A 23,005-nucleotide genomic window follows, 5' to 3' on the forward strand; every position below is an offset into this window, starting at 1 on the left:
AGAAGCAGAATGAATTGGGAACAGTTGGAAAAACGTAAATATTAAACTAAGTATTAAGTTATACAAGAGCATTAGTGTTCTCTTCAAATGTGACAACGGTATTATGGTCATTAAGACAATGTTCTTTATGCACAGAAAGATAAAGCATGTAAGACAAAATGTAAATGAACATTAAGCCTACTTGGAGTGAGCCTACATTGACTATACCAGTGTTTCAACTTCCCTGTTTGTTCTGTGTTCTTTAAATGTAAATCTCAACTATTCTGTGAACTCAGGAGAGTCAAATTTGCCACGGAACAGCTCATTTTTGGATAAATATCACTTCCGTGGTTAAGCATTCTGACATCTTTATTTATAAGGAAATTATTTTCTTTAAAGTGTTGCAACTTTCTATTGTGTCTCAAGAAGATACAGCCAAGTGATTATTTAAACAAGTACTTTAAAATACAGCATTTGCAAACACAATCAAGTATTTATCTAGATGGTTATTTTCAACTCACTTTATCTGTTTTAAAGGCTAAGATTCCACTGATTTTTTTTTTTTTAAACATTTTTTACTCAAAGCATCTGCCATTTGGTCAACTAAGTAAATCAATATGAAGCTATTTATTTTCCCTAGCCTACAGTGGTGGCAACAGGTTTGCTTTTTGGACAGTGGTTCTTATCCATATATGAAAATGGGCAAGCGTACGGTCAAATGACTGCGGGAGCAACTTTTTTATCTTCCTCATTTCACGACAGAATATAAAGGCCATCACTAACATATCACTTTTTAGAAAATTTGCTACAAGCGTAAGCCAGTCAAATTCTGTAAACTGTTATCTTTTCTAACAATTACTAGTAAGCTCTTTAAAATTAAAAAAGCATGGCGGGGGGGGACTAGAACTTTCCAATAATTTTCAAACGTAAGTAACAAAGCTTAGAGTCGTACTATAGAATACCAATTTATACTCAGTAATTAACAGTAAACATACTACGTAAGTTATGAAAAAATAAGCCCTGTATCATTAGATTCTACAGGGAGAGTTGGATGAGAAAGGATGTTTACCGAATCTGAAAGTATCCCTAATATTAACCAAATCAAAACTGACATCACTGATCATGTGCCTCTGAGAGGCCCCAAGAAGGACAATTACATAGAATTTCAGCTAAAATGTATAATCTGATTCTAATGAAGCATTAAACGAACATAAGACTAAGAACCGTTCCAGATCAAGGTATACTAAAGTGCAACGACAACTACATAAACCTAAGGATCTCAGACGGGATACCAATTTATTGCTATAAAGGGCACTGCATTACTAGAACAATAGCAAAATTAGCACATGGACTGCAGATTATTCTATTAGTGTTAAATTTTCTGAGTTCAATAAGTGAACTGTGTTTGTATTAGTGCTAGTTATAATTACTTATTAGTATTGAAGGGCACGAACCCAATCACCTATGGTTCAGGAAAAAAAAGTGCATATATAATGTATGTATGTAAAGCATACATGGCAAAATTTTAAAAACTAGTTTGTTTAAAGTGGAATTGGGAATTTGCATTATTCTTACAACTTTCCTGTACGTTTAAAAATCTCATTTCAAAATACTGTTTAAAACGCATTATAAAAATTGCTTAAAATGTCAGTTTGTAACCCTTAAAAGTTACAAACCCTCCGATTTGTTATTCTACCCTTAACAAAGCAGATGAAACCACCTGATTCCCTGCGACTGGCATACGATTTGAGTCTTAAACTCTACTAATCTATAATCTAAATGAACAAGTTTAAGCACTTTCTCACCTACTGACATTTCCCAATTACCAGAACCACAAAACATTAAAAAAAATTCACTTAACTGCTACACAATAGCCAAAACTGATAGCCAGGAGACATGCCGAATGATGGAATTAAAGCAAATGTACAGATAATACAGGAAACAGTTATTTTGCTGGCAACAGCCTCAAAATTGTTTAAACTCTCTCCTACAACAGTCTGTTTAATATTTTCATGATATTTTACATGGTAGTCATTTTTGACATTTTAAGTTTTATGAAATTTAGAATACTCAGAATATTTCCTAAATATCATTCCTGGTAAGATTCTGTTTATAATTGGAAAGAGCCAATTCTTTGATAACAGGCATTAGCTGGAAAAATCACTCTAAAATTACAATTAGTTGTACTTGATTTTAAAACTGTCAAGGGCAAAAAAAAAAAAAAAAAAAAAAAAAACTGCCAAAGGCTATTTAAAGAAATAGGAGATTAAAACACAAAAATGAGGATGTGAGTTTAGAATGGGTCTAGTGAAAAAGAAATGAATTGAAACTTGACTACAGAAATAACTAGAATGATCCTTTGTGAGAACAGGCCATTCTCCACCCCCTAAATAAGTTCCACTGTGTATACAAAATAAGCAGTATTTAAATGGATTTGTTAGCTAATAATCTAAAAATATGAAGACAGTATTCTTATGTCTCAAAGGTAGGAGTTAGCAATCACTAAAAGCTGTATTAATTCTTATAAGCCACATTCTCCAGCCTAAATCCATTCTGTAGCAGCTTGGGGCTTCCTCAGAGGCTGACTCATGCCCAGCAACTATCTGTTTTTTGCTATGGAGTTGCTAAAAGCAAACTCTGGCTTGACATTTGTGATTATTTTGTGTTTAAAAAAAAAAAGAAAGAAAAAGCTTATGGAGCCAGAAGACAGGTTTGAAACCCAGGAATAAACTGAGTAAGTAACTGTCAAAATAAGCTAAAATGACAATGCTAATGTTGACTGTCGACCCAAGAAAGTTATCCCAGTCAAGGCTAGCAAGCACATAATTATTTCTTGATTATATACTGACCTATAAATCATAACAGAACAAATCACTAAAGAACAAGTCAGGAGCCTGATGAGTTTATTGCTTTTACTGTATATGGAATATTCTGTTGGGTATGAGATATATGGACAGCGATAAGGTTTGATTACTGTCTTCTAATGGCCTAATTCACAAAACTGCCTGCCTATTCTTAAAAACATTTAGGAAACAGATTCAACATGTCCATCCTTTACAGACCGAGTAAACAAAAAACCAAACCTGATCCCAACTCACAGCAACCCTATACGACAGAGTAGAACTGCCCCATACGGTTTTCTAGGCTGTAAATCTTTTACGCAAGCTAACTGCCACATCTTTCTCCCATAGAGTGGGTTCTATCCCCTGACCTTTTTGGTTAGCATTCTGAGTGCTAACTGGAAAGCTTGTGTGTTTTAAAAGCTTCTCAAGTAATCTTGAAGCAGTGAAGCTTATGAACTTTGGCTCCAAAAGGTAACAATCTTTTTATTCATGTACAAATAAGGGGACAAACTAATCAAATTTATCTTACCTTTCAGCTCTAAAATTCTGGTATAAATAACGCCCACTTTGGCTGTAAGTATGTACTATTTGAAATATTTAGTTTGGTTAGTGAAACTTCAACACAACCATCATGATGAAGTGACACCTATCCTTTCCCCAATTCCAATATTAAAAAGTTGTAGAAACTGTCACAATAAATCATTTCTCATATACAAATACCTGGACAGAGGAAGAGTGTATATTAATATCATCAGTGTGTTAGAGTTAAAATTCTCCATTAAAAAAGGTTGTAACTGAACATTCCTAAATAAATTTTACACATCACATGATCAGAAGTATCAGGATACTTAAAAAAGCTTTCAGACCTTATTCCTTATCTTTGGACATGACATTTCAATTATTATACCAAAATAGTATTTTAATCCTGTCTTTAACGGAAACTTCTTTGTCCTTAAAACTACCACTTAACCACATTTTCAAACGGAAAATATTCCTTTGAGATCTCTTGCATACAAAATGACACTTACCCCAAGTTATGGTTCCCTGAATCTTAGAAAAGCAGGTGAGTTCCTCAATAAGTTGCACTGGAAGCAATACTGACTATTCAAATTGCCACAGATTTTGAGGTGTGGGAGGAAAACTCTATAGATTCCAATCTATTATGCCATTATACTACTAAGCAACTATTTATTGTCTGCTATGGAGTTGCTGAAAGCAAGTATTTAGCAGTAAAATTTAAGGTTTAAAAAGCAAATTATGCACAAGTTAAATGCATTCTTGTCCATATTTATTTAAAGTACAGCTTTTAACAGATACCACTGGTAGTACTTTGGACATCTTTATTTCCTTGAAGTGCCTTGAGCTAGACTCATTCAGAGAATAACTGTTTCAAAATTGAAAGGACACATTAAATAAAAGAAAAACAATGAACACATTAGAAAATAGATATCTGAGTTTCTGACTTTCAAAGGTCTGTTTCAAGAGATCGATTGATTCCCACCTGGTTCCTGTAAGCTTAAATTAGAACCAAAGAGTCTGAGCATCCTAAAAGGCTTTTGGAATTAATTCTATTTCCAAATATGGAGGTTTCTAACCCCGTAATATGGTGAAAGGCTTGAGTGTGCTCATGTTTATTCATGAATCCCATGCTGGGGCTTATCTTTAATTATACATCTTGGTATAGGGGAGGGGGGATTGTATACCAAAATGATCCCCTAAGAGCTTAATGACCACAAAACCAGAAAACTAAAACTAAGAATTGTATGTCATTCCATAAAGGTCCCAAAATTTTAGACTAAAATACTACACACAGGAAAACTTCAAACCGCATGAGCCAATAGTTCTGTTTCATAACTACTTTCAGAATGTATTTTTAGTATAAACCTAGAGATGCCCCCCTTTCTGTTTAACAATTTCAGAACATATCATATCTTACTGTATCACAAAAGAGTAGATTATCAAGAAGCTGGATTAAAAATTTAAGATTCTTTAGAGAGGAAATAAAATTACATTTTTCCCAATAAAAGTTTATCATGACTGGAAAGATTACAGTCTGCTTTCTAAAGTTGAAAAATATTAAATATAAGCACAAGATTTGCTTACAAATAAGATAGCTACATTTCATATAAAAGAATTACCTAGAAGATATAAAGATTAGAAAACAATTTCTTTAAAGACGTTTTATATTTAAGTGACTATATCCTTTTGCAGTTTTAGTGCAAAATGTCTTGGATAAAAAGAAAAAGCCCCAAGGGAGAAAATGTATAGGCCATGTTAGTGAAAGTAACAACAGACACTTCTTCTACAATAATGGAAAGGGAAATAGATGGGATAAGACAATTCCACAAAACTAAAATCTAAGTTTACTACTTTATAATAGTAAACATGCAAATATCTACTTTGCTTTTCAAAAAGTATTTAATTATTCAAATCAGTTACTCAGTTCTGTTTGCAAATAATTCCTGTTGGTTTCTTTTACATCCCTACTCCACGTTTATACATGCATTTAAGAAACTGTAGATTAAAAAAAGCATATCATGTTTTAGAGTAAAATCTGAATAATCACACAGACATGGACCAACATTTATTACAAACAGGAAAAGAGCAGGTCTATAAGAAAAGAGTACAGATGTTTAAAAAGAAAAAAAGGCTACAAGCTGAAGTATAGAAAAGATATTGTCAAAATTTGTGATAATGCAATAATTTTACCTATATATAAAAATCACATTGCTCAATATATACAAAACATGATAATACAGTGTTTTAAACTGCTATTTAAAGATATTAAAACATTGTATAACAGTGTAGAAATTTATTTCAATTTAGGTCACTCATGTTGCATCCTGAGTTCACTTCCATTTCCCAAGAAGAAAGGTTATTTTGAAAACAGAAATGTATACTTCACAATCCATTATCTATAAAGAAAAACCAAGTATAGAGAAAGAATTCACGTTTTTAAAAACTTTTAAATAAGAAGCAATCAATTCTCTATATACTTTTATTAAAGAATTACAGCTTTAATAGACAGCAAGATACATTGTGGCTATTATCAGCAGCGTTACCATCTTCATTTTTCCTTCAGCTACCAATAAAAAACATCATCTTTCAGGAAGAAAATCTCGTATCAATGTGCCTCAATTCAACATAAATTACTTTTAACAATAAAATAATATAGCTCATGTATCTGTCACACTGATTACCTACCTACATACATGAAAATCTACAGGAACCACAGGAGGGGAAAAAATGAAAGTATGCAGCAATACTGTATGTAAATTTTATTTTGTAATAGTTATTGACCCTTTGGAGCATTCTAGAAAGTGTTTTTTTTTAAGAGTATTATGGCTCTGATTGGGGTACCTCACTTAACCCTAGTGCTTAAAAACTAGCATTTCTTAAATTCACAAATATACTACACTGCATTTAAGGCATTCATATACCAACTAAGTGACTGGAAATGTATTAAAATGTTGCCTCTCCTTAAAAACTAGGCAAAAGCAAAAGTATTTTCATATCATAACAATTACATTTAGTCTCTATGCTTTGTAACTATATCATTTTAGAACAAATGTTTGCTTTTATGATACTGTTAAGTCACGTGATACAGCGTTTCTGAAATACAAGAATAATGCAATACATTTCAAGCACTTGAGGCAAAATGTGATCTCCTACGTAACATACACTTTTAAAATTTGGCCTAGATTATTCTGAAATTATATTTTTGTAACACATAAGGGTTGGTCCTAATCGCTCTTTCACTAGAACAAGAGAATTTTACCTCTAACAACTTCCATGCTGTAGCAAAAAGGTAATGAATTTAGGATGACATTTTTAACATTCAAATTTTGCACAGGTAGCTAGGTATTGCTAAACACTCACTGGTATGAGAAAAGGTAATACAGTGGAAAATATTAACAATATCAAACTACTGTCATTAACTTCTTTCCTAAGTAATTATATACTCTCATTTTCAATCGCTATTTCAAGCTTAGAAACAAAAAAGTAAAAAACTGCTCTCCTTTTTTGGCTGTTTTGTATTTTAGATTTCACAAGAAGAAATTTTTCATCAGGGAAACAAATTATCTTTATTATAGATGTATTTACTTTTTTTCTATTAGGAAAAAACTAAATGTATTTGGAGTCATACAAGTTGGTTTAACTAAATGTAAATAAGTGAAACACTAGTCTTCCCACCACGAAGTACTGAGTTACAACAATGTATTAGAAAAACTTTATTCTTGAAAGTGCAAACAAGATGTTATGTAAACACTGTTAGCATTACTTTCAATGTAAAGACATTCTTATCATCACTTCAGATTTTTAAAAAGTATTGTAAATAGGTTATATATCTTCTCCAGGAATATTAAAGGTCACACCGTATGATATGACCAAAGAAAACTTCAGCCTTTCACAGAAGTATCACAAAATACAAAATGTGAGAAAAAAAACAAAGAGCAAACCAGAAAAGTGAAAAACACAACTCAAGATACTCATTTCTGATACCAGCACTCAATTTTACATCTTACTTCCTAAATCAGGAATAGAAATTAAAAAAAAAACACATATATATTCTTTACCATTTTTTATCAATAAATGTTTTATACATAATACATTATTTGCATGTATATGAGATATAACTACAAACATTACCAACTAAATAAATTAGGCAACTCTGGTAGCAACTCTTAAATATATAAAATGAGCCTGTTATTTAGACAACTTTCAGCCCCTTGGAATATCACCTGGTCTTTTCCTCTTTATAGAATGCAGCTTGTATCTTATAGCTAGAATATGGGAGAAACAGACTCACTGTGTTTTTAATCACAGAATGGAATATCTAAATGCCAATTTCAATTTAACTTATGATATAATAAAATGCATGGATAATGCTTGAATATTTAAGAAACGGAAAACAAATTTTTAAAACTCAAAGTACTAACACTTCACTATATAAAAATGATTATGTACCAATTATGTTCATTTCTGATGAGTTCACATATAAGCTAACGTGGCTTGTAAAGTCAAAATTGGAATGCAGACCAGGTTCAGGTGATCCAGGATCCTTGCTTTAAAAGCAGCACTGGCTTCAGCATACTTCAGCTAGGCCTATTCACTCACCTGTTGAAATTTCATGTCGGTCTACTATGATGATTTAATTATAGTAAGGCAAGAAATGATCCCAGAGGATAATCGATGAAAACTTTAGGATATGGTCACAGGCCAAAAGTACAACCAGACTCCACATAGGTACAATCTCTCACACATACAAACACACATACCACATACACAACCACACATATAACTGAACACACACACAATGTTCCTATAAATTTCCCCCCACAAAGTAATACAATGGAAACTACAGCACAAATGCAATGAGTACACTGTAGCCTCAGTTTAAATCTGTTGTTGCTTAGGTCCATTCTGAGGGACACATCACAGGCGGACTGTGTTGTGCTGAAGTCCATTCAGTACTGCTGGTGACTAAAGCCCTCTGAATGGGTCCAAAACAGACCCACACATTATCAAATTTCAACTACGGTGGAAAATGTTAGGAGGAGGCTGCAGTGTACTTGACTATGTTGAGAATTTATATTATAAAATTAATATTCAAAAGAAGAATACTGCATAAGTATAAAGAAATGGCTATCATTTTCAGCTTAATGTGGATATAAATTATTCCCACCTCACCTTTCCACCCCATTCCTGAAAACTGTTATGACAACACTGATGTCAATTCTTACCGACACATTAACACTTTTTTATCATCTTGACTGCTAACTCCGGTCTTCAAAAATGTAAATTTTCCTTCTAATCATAATCAAGAATGGGGTCCTTACTCTTTAAAGTAAATATGTCTGACTTCAAATTTCAAGAAAGTTTAAAAAGAAAATAAATAAATATCATTGGGTAAATTATGATTACATAGGCTTGAGTCACACAAACTTATTCCTGGCATAACGTAAGCTTTATCCTAGAGAAAAACTTTTCTTTAAATTATTGAAGTGCTTACATTTATTGACAAACCAAGCAATTCACAAAATTAAAATCTAAATTTTTTTTCTTAAAAATATTTCATTTTACCAGACACTCAAAATACCCTATGAAACTAAGATAATATGTCTGTATTGTCATATAATCCCATTCATATTAGTTTGTAAGTAGGAACAAAAAGAAAAATGAGTTCTAAATAAATGACACAGGAGGCAATAAATTGACACATGACAAGTAAATAAAAGGCTAAAGCACTCCAATACCATTGAAACTGTTTTAATGTTGTTGCAACTCCAAAATGCAACAATCATCAGCTTGTAAAAGACCCAAATTTCAAAATTCATTTTAATTACTCCTTCATACCTATTTTACAAAATAAAGGCAAGAGACATTTAAATCCTCCTTGTCCTAGTTGTACTATGTTCCTAACTTGTTTTCTATCACTATAGTGTATGCTTCAATTCCCACCAGATGCTATATAAGAAAAAATAAAATAAATAAAATATTAACCTCTGCTTCAATGTACAGTTTCCAGAATCTGCCAGAACTGGGGAACTGGGCAACAAGGCGTTCATAGGTCTTCCGTGCTTTGTCTATAGGTTGATTCTAAAATTGAAAACCAATAAACAGCATTTACAATATAAGGATTACGAAAATTTTACTGCAGAACCAAGTAGTGTGATTGGACCCATAGAGAACAAAATGTAATCCTATATCACTAAACCTGTGCCTCTCGAATGAGAATGCTCCAAGCGTCAAGGTCATATGGATTCTCTTCTAATTTCTTTTCAGCTTTCTTCACCTTCTCTGGGACATATTCAGCTGCCTGGAAAAAAATTAATAAATAACAAACCAAAGTTACTGTTTTTGTTTCTTTAAAATCTCAAGCCTAACTTAATGCAAGCATAATATATCAGTCCCAGGATGCAGTGCCACAATACAGAGCATAAAATGTCTTTTATAAATCAGGCCCGTGTTTTTTGGAACCCATGTATATACTTTATCAGAAGTCACTTACATAAAAAATAAAATCAAGTGATCACATACTTAAAATTTTTTTCTTTACTTAAATAAACCCATCTTTTAAATACTGCAGTAGCAGTTCTCAAGCTCTGTGGGCTCAGAAACTCCTTTACACACTACAATGGAGGACTACAAAGAGTTTTTGTTTATGTGAGTTATATAAAAATTTATATTAAAAATTAAAATTAAGAAAATTTATTCATTCACTCACAATAAGCTTATTGCATGTTAACATATTTTTATGAAAAAAATCCTGTGAGAAAAACGTCTTTGTTTTACATGTTTGCAAATCTCTTTACTGCCTGATTTTAAAAAAGGCAGCTGGATTCCCATATCTGCTTCTGCACTTAATTTGCTATGATACCATATAGCAGCGAAAAAATTCTACTGTACACTCAGAATAAAAGTGAAGGCAAGAAAAGTCTTAGATTATGAAATACTTTGAACTCACAGATCCCCTAAATGTCACAGGAACCCTCAGGGGTCCCTGAACCACAGTTTGAGAAACACTGCTGTAGAACATTTAATCCTGAACCACAAAAGCAAGAGCGTGAAATAACATGGAAATTTAACTGACATAAAGTAAAAAAAAATCACAAATGATACGTAAGCCAAAACCCAGTGCCATCGAGTCGATTCTGACTCATAGCGACCCTATAGGACAGAGTAGAACTGCTCCATACAGTTTCCAAGGAGTGCCAATGATATATACAGCACAATTAAAAGAAGGCTGCAATGAAAGAGATGAAAAAGAACAAACTAAAATGCTTTTAATGGTCATGACTTATAGGGTTTTTTTTTCCTTTTTACCTTTCAATATTTCCCAAATTCCTTAATATTAAGAGCATTTAAATTTTTATTACAAAAATGTAACCTAAAAAACACCTTATGCCATCTAAGGCATAAATACAAGTACTATTTCTTAAATTGTCATTCAGAATTTTGTACCACAATAAGAAAGTGATGCTCAAATAAGTCAGATAAATGGTAATTTATACAAAACTAAAAAACCAAACCCATTGCTGTTGAGTTGATTCTGACTCATATCGCCCCTATAAGATGGACTAGAACTGGCCTCATAGGGTTTCCAAGCGCTGACCTTTTGGTTGGCAGCTGTAGCTCTTAACCACTACACCACCCGGGTTTCCAAATTTATACAAACTTTTATTTTTTGCAGGACTTCTCTAAATCTGTAATATGGCAAGACATACTGGTAACATTCAAGAGGGATGCTGCCCCTCACTTTTTTTTTAAATGGCAGTTAATATTATGAAACAATTCTGTAAAAACACCATTTGGAAAAACTGAGAAAAGTTATGTTTAGAGAAAAAAAATTATCTGGGAGAAATAAACTTTTTTTGGAATAAACTAGCTTGCCAATCCTCCCTAAGTACCACTGGTAAGTGTACATTTAGAAAGAAAAATGTTTTAAAAAACTACTGCAATTTTCAATCAAAATTATTACGTTTTACTAATATACAAGAGTTTCGTAAACAGCTTGCTCAAAAAACAACAGGAAAAAAACGTTTAATGAAGGAGGACTACTGGCTCCACCACATAGTACTAAAACCTATAAAGTGATACAGAATAAAAAACTTTGGTAACGGTGACAAACCAATAAATGAAGCAGGGGGGTTCAGAAAGAGTAATATACAGAAAATTAGCAAATAAAGGTGGCATTCCATATCAGATAGTGGATTATTCAATAAATGGTGTTAAGTATATTAACTATATAGTCACTTGGGGAAAAAAAAGTTGAATTCCTACTTTACTCTTTCTCCCAAAGTAAGTTTCAGATAGATCGAAGATTTTAAACATTAAAAACAAAAGTACAAGAACACACATGGTGAAATTTAGCATGGGAAAGGCTCTTCAGAAGTCTTTGAAAAAACTAAATAAAAAGTTTAAATTTGTGCATGAGGAAAGTATCATAACTAAAGTCAAATGACAAACAAAAAACATCTCCAATACATGACACAGGACTAAGTTTATTAATAGAAATTCCAGTCAATAATGAGACTAGCAATTCAAAAAGAAAATGGGCAAAGTTTAGTTAGCACAAAAGGAAATACAACTTTTAAACACTCATAAGAAATGCAAAAGTTTTATAATTAACATTGCATTGGCAAGGATATGAAGAAACACGACATTCTCACACTAGTGGTAGGGGCCAGCAGCAATACTGATTAAAATTTAAAATGAACTTTTGACCCTGAATTCCACTTCTAAAACCTTGTGCACATGTACACAAAGATGTACACTGAAGGGTAGTTAGCTGCTAGGCTACTTGTATAGTTGCATAAAACTGGAAAATACATAAAAAGACTAGTTAAATTATGAAGTTTGTAGTCATTAAAAAGAACATTCTGTTGTGATCCACAGGATTTTCATTGGCCATTTTTAGGACATAGATGGCCAGGCCTTTCTTCCTACTCTATTAGTCTGGAAGTGCCTCTGAAACCTGTCCACCATGCGTGACCCTACTAGTATTTGAAATACAGGTGGCACAGCTTCCAGCATCACAGCAACACACAAGCCACCACAGTATGACAAACTGACAAACTTTTACAACTAGAATATTCCTTAGAAACTAAGATGGCAAGGCTTCGGGTTGCTAACTTTGGACACCTCATCAGGAAAGACCAATCATTAGAAAAAGACATCACGTTTGGTAAAGCAGGGGGCCAACACAGATGAGGAAAATCCTCAGTGAGACAGACTGAATAGCCACAAACTATGGACTCAAACATACCAACAATTGTGAAGGTGGCTGTGAGCCGGAGCTGACTCGATGGCAACTAGCAATGAAAAGAGTAAGGAAGAGCAGACCTGTAAGCAGTAACATGAAACAATCTCTACAGAAAAAAGTGGGGGCAGACAGGGGAGACATACACACACCCTCCCATCTAGAATGCATTTAAAATACACAGGAAACTGGTGAAAGGACTGCTTCTTTGTAGGAGTGTTGATATACAGAGAAACTTACTTTATACTGTATATTCTACTCTTCTGTATATATAAAACTGATAAAACCAAACCCATTGCCATCAAGTCGATTCTGACTCACGGGGATCCTACACAAGAGAGTACAAGTGCCCAAGCACCATAGTGTTTCCAAGGCTGTAATCTTTATGGAAGCAGACTGCCATATCTTTCTCCCAAAGAGTAGCTGGTGGGTTCGAACTGCTGACTGGTTAGCAGTCAAGAGCTTAACCACTGCACCACCAGAGCTCTAAAACTGATAACAAGAAACTAACTTTAAATCAGGAACTAAAAACAGCTAATCCATACTTGAGTCGGAAACCCTGGTGGCATAGTGAAGTGCTATGGCTGCTAACCAAAAGGTCAGCAGTTCAAATCCACCAGGCACTCCCTGGAAACTCTACAGGGCAGTTCCACTCTGTCCTATAGGTCACTAAGAGTCGGAATCGACTGGACAGCAGTGGGTTTGGTTTTTTACACCTGAGTTACTTTTATTCAGTTACAACAATTCATGTTTCAAATAAGTCTGTTGAGAGGGTAGTAAATCACTTGAGACCCGTTGTGAAAATTAACCTCCCAAATTAGTTAATGTATATCATAATCTGTAAAAAACACTAAGAAAGTAAGAAGACAGTATCTTCTATTTGGCCAAGCATAATCACAGAAAGGACCCTGGTGGAGTAGTGGTTAAAAACTTGGCTGTTAACCAAAAAGTCAGCAGTTCAAATCCACAAGCCACTTCCTTGGAAACGCTATGGGGCAGCTCTACTCTGTCCTATAGGGTTGCTATGAATCGGAACCGATTGGATGGCACCTAACAACTATCACAGAAAAACATTTCCTTACTAAATAAAATAAGCAAGCCCTTTAGTGATTCTCAATCCTGGCTGCACATTAGAACCACCTAGACATACCACCAAAAAAAAAAAAAAAAAAAAAAAGCCATCCAGTCAGTTCCAACTCATAGCAACCTAACAGGACAGAGTAGAAATGCCCCATAGGGTTTCAAGGAGCAGCTGGTAGATTTGACCTGCTGACCTTTTGGTTAGCAGCCAGCTCTCAACCACTATGCCACCAGGACTCCCTAGGGGTGAAGGGATTTTTAAAGATGGTCAAGCCCCATCAGTTTAAAAATAAAAACCCTCCAGGTGGCTCCAATCCACAGCCTAGGTTGAAAACCATGGCTCTCCAGGGGTTCCTAATCTTTTCTGGTGCCACAGACCCTTTTTGCAGCCTGGTGAAGCCTACAGCCCCTTTCTCAGAATGTTTTTAAATACATAAACTATACAGGGTTTCAAAGAAAACCAATTACTGTATGCCTAAATATAATTATCAAAATGTTTTTAAAACAAGTTTTATACAGTAATATATAATACATTAAATAATGAGATCTATTATCAAGTCTACTAATGTGTGTAAACAACATTCTGATTATTAGTGCCCAAGTCACAGACGCTGCTAACACTAATGTGGTCTCTTGCCTACATTTATAATTGAAGGAAATGCTCAACTTTAGTTAAAGATTAGTGAAAATAAAGAATATTTTCTCCATCCAAGTTCATGTAACCCGCAAAATTCTACCTATAGATACCTGGGGAGACAGGTTCCCATGGACTCAGCAAGTCCCACAGAGGATGCTGGAGTTCAAATTTAAAAAAATAACTCCTGATGAAAAACGGACCGTGGTGATGGTTGCACTACACTATGAATGTAATCAATGCCACTGAATTGTATACTTAAAAGCGGCAGATCTTGTTATACACATTTTACCAAAAAAAAGTGATAAGCATTTTTAATCCTTTCTTGTTATTAACAGATTATTAGCCCTATTTAAAAATAAATATAATTTCATGAATCTGCCCAAAGTCCAGTTAGAATTTCAGAACCATAGCTCAGTTCTTCTGATAACATCAGTATTGTTCTTAGGTGCAGCAGAGTCAGTTCTGACTCACAGGAAGCCTATGTGCAAAAGAACGAGACACTGCCTGGTCCTGCATCATTCTCACAATTGTTGCTATGTTTGAGCCCGCTGTTGCGGCGCCTGTGTCAATCCATCACATTGAAGGTCTTCCTCTTTTTCGCTGACCCTCTACTTTACCAAGCATGATGTCCTTCTCCTGGGGCTGGTCCCTGCTAACCTGTCCAAAGTACATGAGACAAAGTCTTGCTGCTAGTAACCTCGCTTCTAAGGAGCATTCTGGCTGCGCTTCTTCCACCTGTTTGTTCTTTTGGCAGTCCATGGTACATTTAATATTCTTCACCAACACCATCATTCGAACACATCAATTCTTCTTTGGTCTTCCTTTTCCATTGTCCAGCTTTCCCATGCATATGAGGCGAATGAAAATACCATGGCTTGGATCAGGCACAGCTTAGTGCTCAAAATGACATCTTTGCTTTTTAACACTTTAAAGAGGCAAATCTGCCCAAGCAATACATTGTTTAATTTCTTGACCGCTGCTTCCATGGGCGTAGACTGTGGATCCATTCAAAATGAAATCCTTGACAACTTCATTATTTTCTTCATTTATCATGACTTTGCTTACTGATCCAGTTGCGTGGGTTTTTGTTTTATGTTGATGTGTAATCCATACTGAAGGCTGTGGTCTTTGATCTTAATCAGTAAGTGCCTCAAGTCCTCTTCATTTTCAGCAAGCAAGGCTGTGTCATCTGCATATCGCAAGGTGTTAATGAGCCTTCCTCCAATCCCGATGCCCAGTTCTTCACACAGTCCAGTTCGTGGGTTATTTGCTCAGCATACAGACTGAATAAATGTGAAAGGATATAACACCGATGCACACCTTTCCTGCTTTTAAACCATGCAGTATCCTCTTGTTCTGTTCGAACAACTGCCTCTTGGTCTATGTACAGGTTCCTCACGAGCACAATTAAGTGTTCTGGAATTCCTATTCTTTGCAATGTTATCCACAATTTGTTATGATCCATGCAGTTGAATGCCTCTGCATAGTAAATAAAACATAGGTAAACATCTTCTTGGTATTCTCTGCTTTCAGCCAAGATCCACCTGACATCAGCAATGACATCTCTTGTTCCATGTCCTCTTCTGAATCCTACTGGAATTTCTGGCAGTTCCCTGTTGATGTACTGCTGCAACTGTTTTTTTAATTACCTTCAACAAAATTCTATTTGTATGTGATGTGATATTGTTCAATAATTTCCACGTTCTGTTGGATCACCTTTCTTTAGCATGGGCACAAATATTGATCTCTTCCAGTTGGCTGGCCAGGTAGTTGTCTTCCAAATTTCTTGGCATAGGCAAGTGAGCGCTTCCAGCATGGCATCCATTTGCTGAAACACCTCTATCGGTAGGTATCCCGTAACTCCTGGAGCCTTGTTTTTCACCAGTGCCTTCAGTGCAACTTGGACTTCTTCTTTCAATACCATCGGTTCTTGATCATATGCTACCTCCTGAAATATTTGACCATCGACCAATTCTTTTTGATACAGTGACTGCATATTCTTTGCATCATTTTTTGATGCTTCCCACATCAATTAATATTTTATCCACAGAATCCTTAAATACTGCAACTCAAGGCTTGAATTTTTTCTTCAGTTCTTTCAGCTTGAGAAATGCCAAGCATGTTTTTTGTCTTTTGGTTTAACTCCATTTCATTATAATACCTTATTCTGTCTTTTCAAGCCACCCTCTGAAATCTTCTGTTCAGCTCTTTTTCATCATTTCATCTGTTAACTTCAGCTACTCTGCATTCAAAAGCAAGTTTCAGAGTCTCTTCTGTCATCCATTTTGGTCTTTCTTTCTTATCTTTGTACTGACTTTTTGCTTTCTTGATGTCATCCTACAACTGGTCTTGGCTTTGGGCATTAGTATTCAATCCATCAAATCTATCCTTGAGATGGTGTCTAAATTCAGGTGTGATATACTCAAGGTTGTACTTTGGCACTCATGGACTTGTTTTAACTTTCTTCAGCTTCAACTTGAACTTCCATAGGAACAATCAATGGGTCTGTTCTGCAGTCAGTCCCTGGCCTTGTTCTGACTGATGATATCGAGCTTTTCTATATTCTTTTTCCACAGATGTAATAAATTTGATTTCTGTGTATTCCGTTCAGTGGTTATGTTATTGAAAAGAGGTATTTCCAATGGATAACTCATTGGTCTTGCAATATTCTATCATGTGATCTCCAGTGTTTTCTATCACCAAGGCCATATTTTCCAACCAATGATCCTTCTTCATTTCCAACTTTCCCATTCCAATCACCAGCAATTATCAATGCGTCCTGATTGCATGTTTGATCCATTTTAAACTGAAGTTGGTAAAAATCTTCAATTTCTTCATCTTCAGCCTTAGTGTTTGGTGTGTAATTTTCAGAAATAGTCATAATATTAACTGGTCTTCCTTATAGGCGTATAGGTATTATCCTATAACTGACAGCATTGTACTTCAAGATAATCTTGAAACATTCTCTTTGACGATGAATGCAGCATTATTTCTCTTCAATTTGTCATTCCCGACATTGTAGACCATATGATTGCCCAATTCAAAATGACCAATATCAGCCCATTTTTTCTAATGCCTAGGATATTGATCTTTAAGGTATTCCATTTCATTTTTGATGACTTCCAATTTTCCTAGATTCATAGATTATTAACAGACATTTGCTGCTGTTTCTTCTCATTTTGAGCTGTGCCGCATATGCAAATGAAGATCCCAGAAACTTGACTGCATCCACATCCTAGAAGTTGACTGTACTTTGAGAAGGTAGCTCTTCCCCAGTTTTATTTTGTGTGCCTTCCAGCCTGAGGGGCTCATCTTCTGGCACTGTATCACATAATGTTCTGTTGCTATTCCTAAGGTTTTCCTTGGCCAATTTTTTTTAGAAGTGTACAGCCAGGTCCTTCTTCCGAGTGTGTCTTAGTCTGGAAGCTCTGCTGAAACCTGTCCACCATGGGTGACTCTGCTGGTGTTTGAAATACTGGTGCCATAACTTCCAGCATCACAGCAACACACAAGCCACCACAGTACGACAAACTGCAGACGAGTGCTGGAATATCACGGTAACATCCCTAAATATTTTCCTTTGGCCAAAAATGTTGAAAACGCATAAAACAGTCTCTCTCTATAATTTTCTATCAATTATATTAATTAACAATTAAGGAATGAAGCTAACCAAAATGGCCAACATTTAATTCTGGAATTATGGCCAAATTTCAGTCCCACATTAAGAAGCCTTTTCATTGCCAAAACTATAAACCAGTTGGGTACCAATGGAGCTTTGGTGGTACAGTGGTTGAGCACTTGGCTGCTAACCAAAAGGTTGGTAGTTCGAATCCACCAACTACTTCCTGGCAACCCTATAAGGCAGTTCTACTCTGTCCTGATAGCGTCACCACGAGACAGAATCGACTTGATGGCAATGGTTTGAGTTTGGTTAGCCAATGCTGAGAAAAAATCATTTCTGTCTTCTGGCCCAGTTACCACATTGCTACAGGGCAAAGGAAAAGTGAGCATTTTCTAGTACCCACAAGAAGAGAGGCTGCGTCATCGTAAAGAATGAGAGTTGCATTATTTCCTGAATCCACTGGCAAAGCAGGGAAATAGGCAGTTTTAAGAAAACTTTTTGCAAGTTTCCAGTGTCCATCTGTGATACACCCAAACAGAATGAGGTCATACCTAGTGTAGCAGAAGAACAGCTGTCCATGCTATACATCCCAACAACTTACTAGTGTAAGAAACTCTATCAAAGTTCAGCTTTTGCCTCTGGAATAATAATAGTCCCAGTGTCATTCTTCAGGAGAAACTACTGGGGAGCAAGGTGGGGCCCCTAATAAAGTAGAACAAAAGTTGGACAAGATGCTAAGCAACGCACACTACCAATGACATTAGCAGAACTAAGGAAATGTTTTATTTTGGGGGAGGGCTGTACAGTTTTTTTTTTTTTAATGGAAAAATAATGTAACAGCAGAGCATGCTGATATAAAAACCAAAAAATACTGTTTCAAATAGCAAAAATAAAAATCAGAAAAAACTGTGAACTAGATGATGTGAGCTTTTTTTTTGTACAGAAGAAAATGTTACTGAAGGGCCATCACTAGCATCTGTTCTATGAATTGTTTTCCAGTAGTCCTGTATTGTTAAAATGTCAGCTACTTTATTTTCTCTGGGGATAACAACACATGTTCAACTGGCTATGAGTATGGAGGTAGGGTAACTCCACTACATATTTAGCTTTACTTTTTAAATAACAGCTTTATTGAGACGTAATTCACGTACCATATACCATATAATTCACCCACTTAAGAGTATACAATTCAATGGTTTTTAGTATATTTAGAGTTGTGGAATCATCACCACAACCAATTATAAGATATTTTATTACCCCAAAAAGAAACCTGTGCCATTAACAGCAACTTCCCACTTCCCCCCAATTCCCAGGTCTAGCCAACCACCAATCTATTTTCCACTTTTTAGCCATTATGCATAACGTTGCTATGAACATTCATGTACAAGATTTTGTGTAAACATATATATTCTCAATTCTCTTGAGTATATACCAAGGAATGGAAATGCTGGATCTCTCGATAACTCTGAGGATCTGCCAAGACTGTTTTCCAAAGGGACTTTACCATTTTATATTCCCACCAGCAGTGTATGAGGATTCCAATTTCGCCACATCCTTCTGAAAACTTGTTATTATCTTTTTGATTATAGCCATCCTAGTGGGTATGAAGCAGTGTCTCACTGTATTCTGATTTGAATTTCCCTGATATTGAGCATCTTTCATGTGCTTATCAGCCATTTGTATATCTTCTTTGGAGAAATGGCTATTCAGATCCTTTGCCCATTTTTTAACTGGGTTATCTGTCTTTCTATGGACTTGTAGAAGTTCTTTATAATAATTTTAGATACAAGTCCCTTATCGGATATATAGCGAGTCTTGGTGGTGCAGTGGTTAAAGCACTCGGCTGTTCAAACCCACCAGCCACTCCTCGGGAGAAAGATGTGGCAGTCTGCTTCCGTAAAGACTTACAGCATTGAAAACCCCACGGGGCAGTTCTATTATGTGCTACAGGGTCAGAACAGACTTGATGGTACTGGGTTTGGTTATTGGTATGCTAGAGGTAGGAGTCCTGGGTAGTAAAAGTTAACATCCTTGACTGCTAACAAAAGGCTGGTGGTTTGAGTCCACTCAAAGGCACCTTGAAGGAAAGGCATGGCCATTTCCATAAAATCAACCACTGAAAACCCTATAGAGCACAGTTCTACCCTGACACACACGAGGTCACCATGAGTTGGAATCAACTGGACGGCAACTTGGGCTTTGGTTATGCTAGGGGTTATAAGGTGCTGGTGGTTCAGTGGTAGAATTCTCACCTTCCATGCGGAAGATCCAGGCTCATTTCCCAGCTAAGGCACCTCATGTGCAGCCACCACCCATCTATCAGTGGAGGCTTATACACTGCTATGATGCTGAATGGGTTTCAACGACACTTTCAAACTAAGAGAGACTAAGAAGAAAGGCCTGGCAATCTAGTGCTGACCTTATATACCACAACGGTCCAATCTGTAACCAAGCGTGGGGATGGTGATAGCATTTCATTCAGCTGTGCATGGGTCACCATGAGTTGGGGGCTGACTGGACAGCAGCTAAAAACAATGCTGGGGTAATAATGAAATTAAAGACCCTTGGTGACGCGGTAGAGCCCTGATGGCACAGTAATTAAGTGTTAGGCTGCTAATCAAAAAAGGTTCCGTTCAAATTCACCAGCCGCTCCTTGGAAACCCAACGGGCCAGTTCTGCTCTGTCCTATGGGGTTGCTATGAGTCGAAATCAACTCAATCGCAACGGGCTTGGTTTGGTTTGGGTGATACAGTGGTTAAGTGCTTGTTTGCTAATTGAAAGGTCTGCGAGTTCAAACCCACCAGCCAGTCTGCGGGAGAAAGATGTGGCAGTCTGCTTCCATAAAGATTACAGCCTTGGAAACCCTATGGGGCAGTTCTACTCTGTCCTTTAGGGTCATTGTAAGTCAGAATCAACTCTGTTGCACACAACATACTGAAATTATGTTGAAAGGAGGGATCAATGAAAGCTTAACCCAAGTGATAAACATCAAAAGTATGAGAAGAGGGGGAAAAATAGTAGCTTAAAGGATTTAAATCTGTATGAGCTGTTGAACATGGCCAATGGAACCGAGATGAGTCTTAACCATGGTTTTTATAATGAGTATTTTCCACTATTAAGGACATTATAGGGGAGGGAGGAAAAAGCAGTAAAATACCATCAAAAGACGAACTATTCTCAAACAATTTGCAGTTTTTTTCCTCTACTTTGTCAAGAATGTATTAAAAGCTTTTAAGGTCTAAGTACTCCCACGGCCAAACTCACTGGTTATGCAAACTTTCATTTACATAAAAATCACCTGTGACACTTGTTTCAAATGAAGATTCTCAGCTTCACTTACAGAATCTGATATATTAGGTCTGAATTGGGGTCTAGGCAGCTATACTTTTATAATGTACCTTTAAGTGACTATGATGCAACTGGGCCATAGACTCCATTTTGAGAAAAACTACCTAATCTACCTGTTATGTAAACACATTTTTTCCAAATGCCATGTTTTCTTAAAAATAAGGTGGCTCAGACCTAAGCCATTCCAGTTTAATTTTTTTTTAAACTAAAACATTAAGAAAACTGCATATACTACACAATATATCCGAAGTCTTAAGTCTCTTTTTCAAAATTAAAACTAGACTTCTTTAGATTAACACTCTGCCAAGGCTGTGCTAACTAGAACTGTTACTAGTAGTAACTTAAATGAGCTCACTCATACGCCTAGAAAATAAAAGACTTTCATGTGACAGGTATTTCATTAGGACTGATGTCAGCTTAGTTCTGTGTTCCTTTACCAATGCAACAGAACTCTACCAGATTTTTTTGTGAATGAAACTGAATGTGTATCCTGTAATACAAAGCAATATGCATTCTTTAATCATTTCCAAGGCTAAAAATCTGCTAAGCATGTAAACAATTGGGGAAAAAAAACCCCAAAACTATCTAGGCTTAAGATTATTGGTTTAAAATAATCAAACATCATTTTTGCTTAAGATCCCTGGGTAGTACAAACAGTTTGTGCTTGGCTGGTAACCAAAAGTTTGGCAGTTTGAGCCCACCTAGCAGCACTCAGGAAGAAAAGGCCTGGGGATCTGCTTCCATAAAGATTACAGCCAAGAAAAACCCTACGGAGCAGTTATACTCTGTGACGCACAGGGTCACCATGAGTTGGAATCAACTTAAGGGCACACAACAACATTATTTCACTTGTTAAATTTCCTTAAGTATTCCGTAGGAAATAGCTATGAACTACAAATAAAAATCTTAAACTTTTGTAAATTAAGAAATGGGGTTTCATTTACCCAAGAGTAGCCAATATATTAACTCACTAGATAAAAAAAAGTGAAACAGTAAAAAAAAAAAAAAAAGTCAACTAGGACAGTTTTGCCCTTCTGGTTTTAGTCAACATTTACTGATTATAAACTGTTCATTTGTCTAAAAATAGTTTAAACATTTGCCCAACTCAAATCCCTTTTTAGATCAGTTTTCACATCATTACCCACTATCTGGGAAAACAAAACAAAAAAATTCAAATCCACAACTAGATCCTGTCTGTCTTTGTTATCTGTATCCATGTATGTAGAGTAGAACTGCTCCACAGGGTGTTCAAGGCTGGTCACCAAGCCTACCTTCAGAGGCGCCTGTGGGTGGGGTCCTACCACCAACTCTACAGTTGGCAGTCAAGCACTTAACTGTTTGTGCCACCCAGGGACTCCTAGGTCCTGTCTAAAGGAAACTAAAGAATTAAAAACATGGTAGTAAAGCTTAAAGCCGTGAAATGTTTCCGATAATTGTTCAACAGGTACAAATATCTGAATTCAGATTTTGCCATCCCTGCAGGTCTACCTAGAATGTAAGCGCCTGCATTCACTGAAACAATCCAATGTTGAAGAAATGCAATCTCACCTAATACAGACCTTTCTGTTGTACCTCAAAGAAAAATACTCTCGTTCTGTAAGCACTGATCATTTTTGTTAAGAATAATTACTGTTAGCCTATTCTACATAGTCTAGTTTGTCCAAGAAATAGTAATGACAATATTGGAGGAAAAAAAAAAAACCACTGCCTGATTCCAACCCAGCAACCCTACA

General features: G+C 35.7%; 1 protein-coding gene across 1 annotated transcript in view; it reads right to left on the reverse strand.

Annotated features, from left to right (window-relative positions):
• Nucleotides 1–23,005, reverse strand: part of CSTF3 (cleavage stimulation factor subunit 3) — an 84,339-nt gene that overhangs the window by 54,895 nt on the left and 6,439 nt on the right. Inside the window, exons 2-3 of the mRNA XM_049890856.1 lie at nt 9,541–9,642; nt 9,327–9,422 (exon numbers count right to left, since the gene is read on the reverse strand). Of these exons, the coding sequence (XP_049746813.1) occupies nt 9,327–9,422; nt 9,541–9,642 (198 nt within the window). The remainder of the gene's footprint in view (nt 1–9,326; nt 9,423–9,540; nt 9,643–23,005) is intronic.

Source organism: Elephas maximus, chromosome 7 (assembly GCF_024166365.1).
Source record: "Elephas maximus indicus isolate mEleMax1 chromosome 7, mEleMax1 primary haplotype, whole genome shotgun sequence".
In the NCBI taxonomy this organism is placed as follows: Eukaryota; Metazoa; Chordata; class Mammalia; order Proboscidea; family Elephantidae; genus Elephas; species Elephas maximus.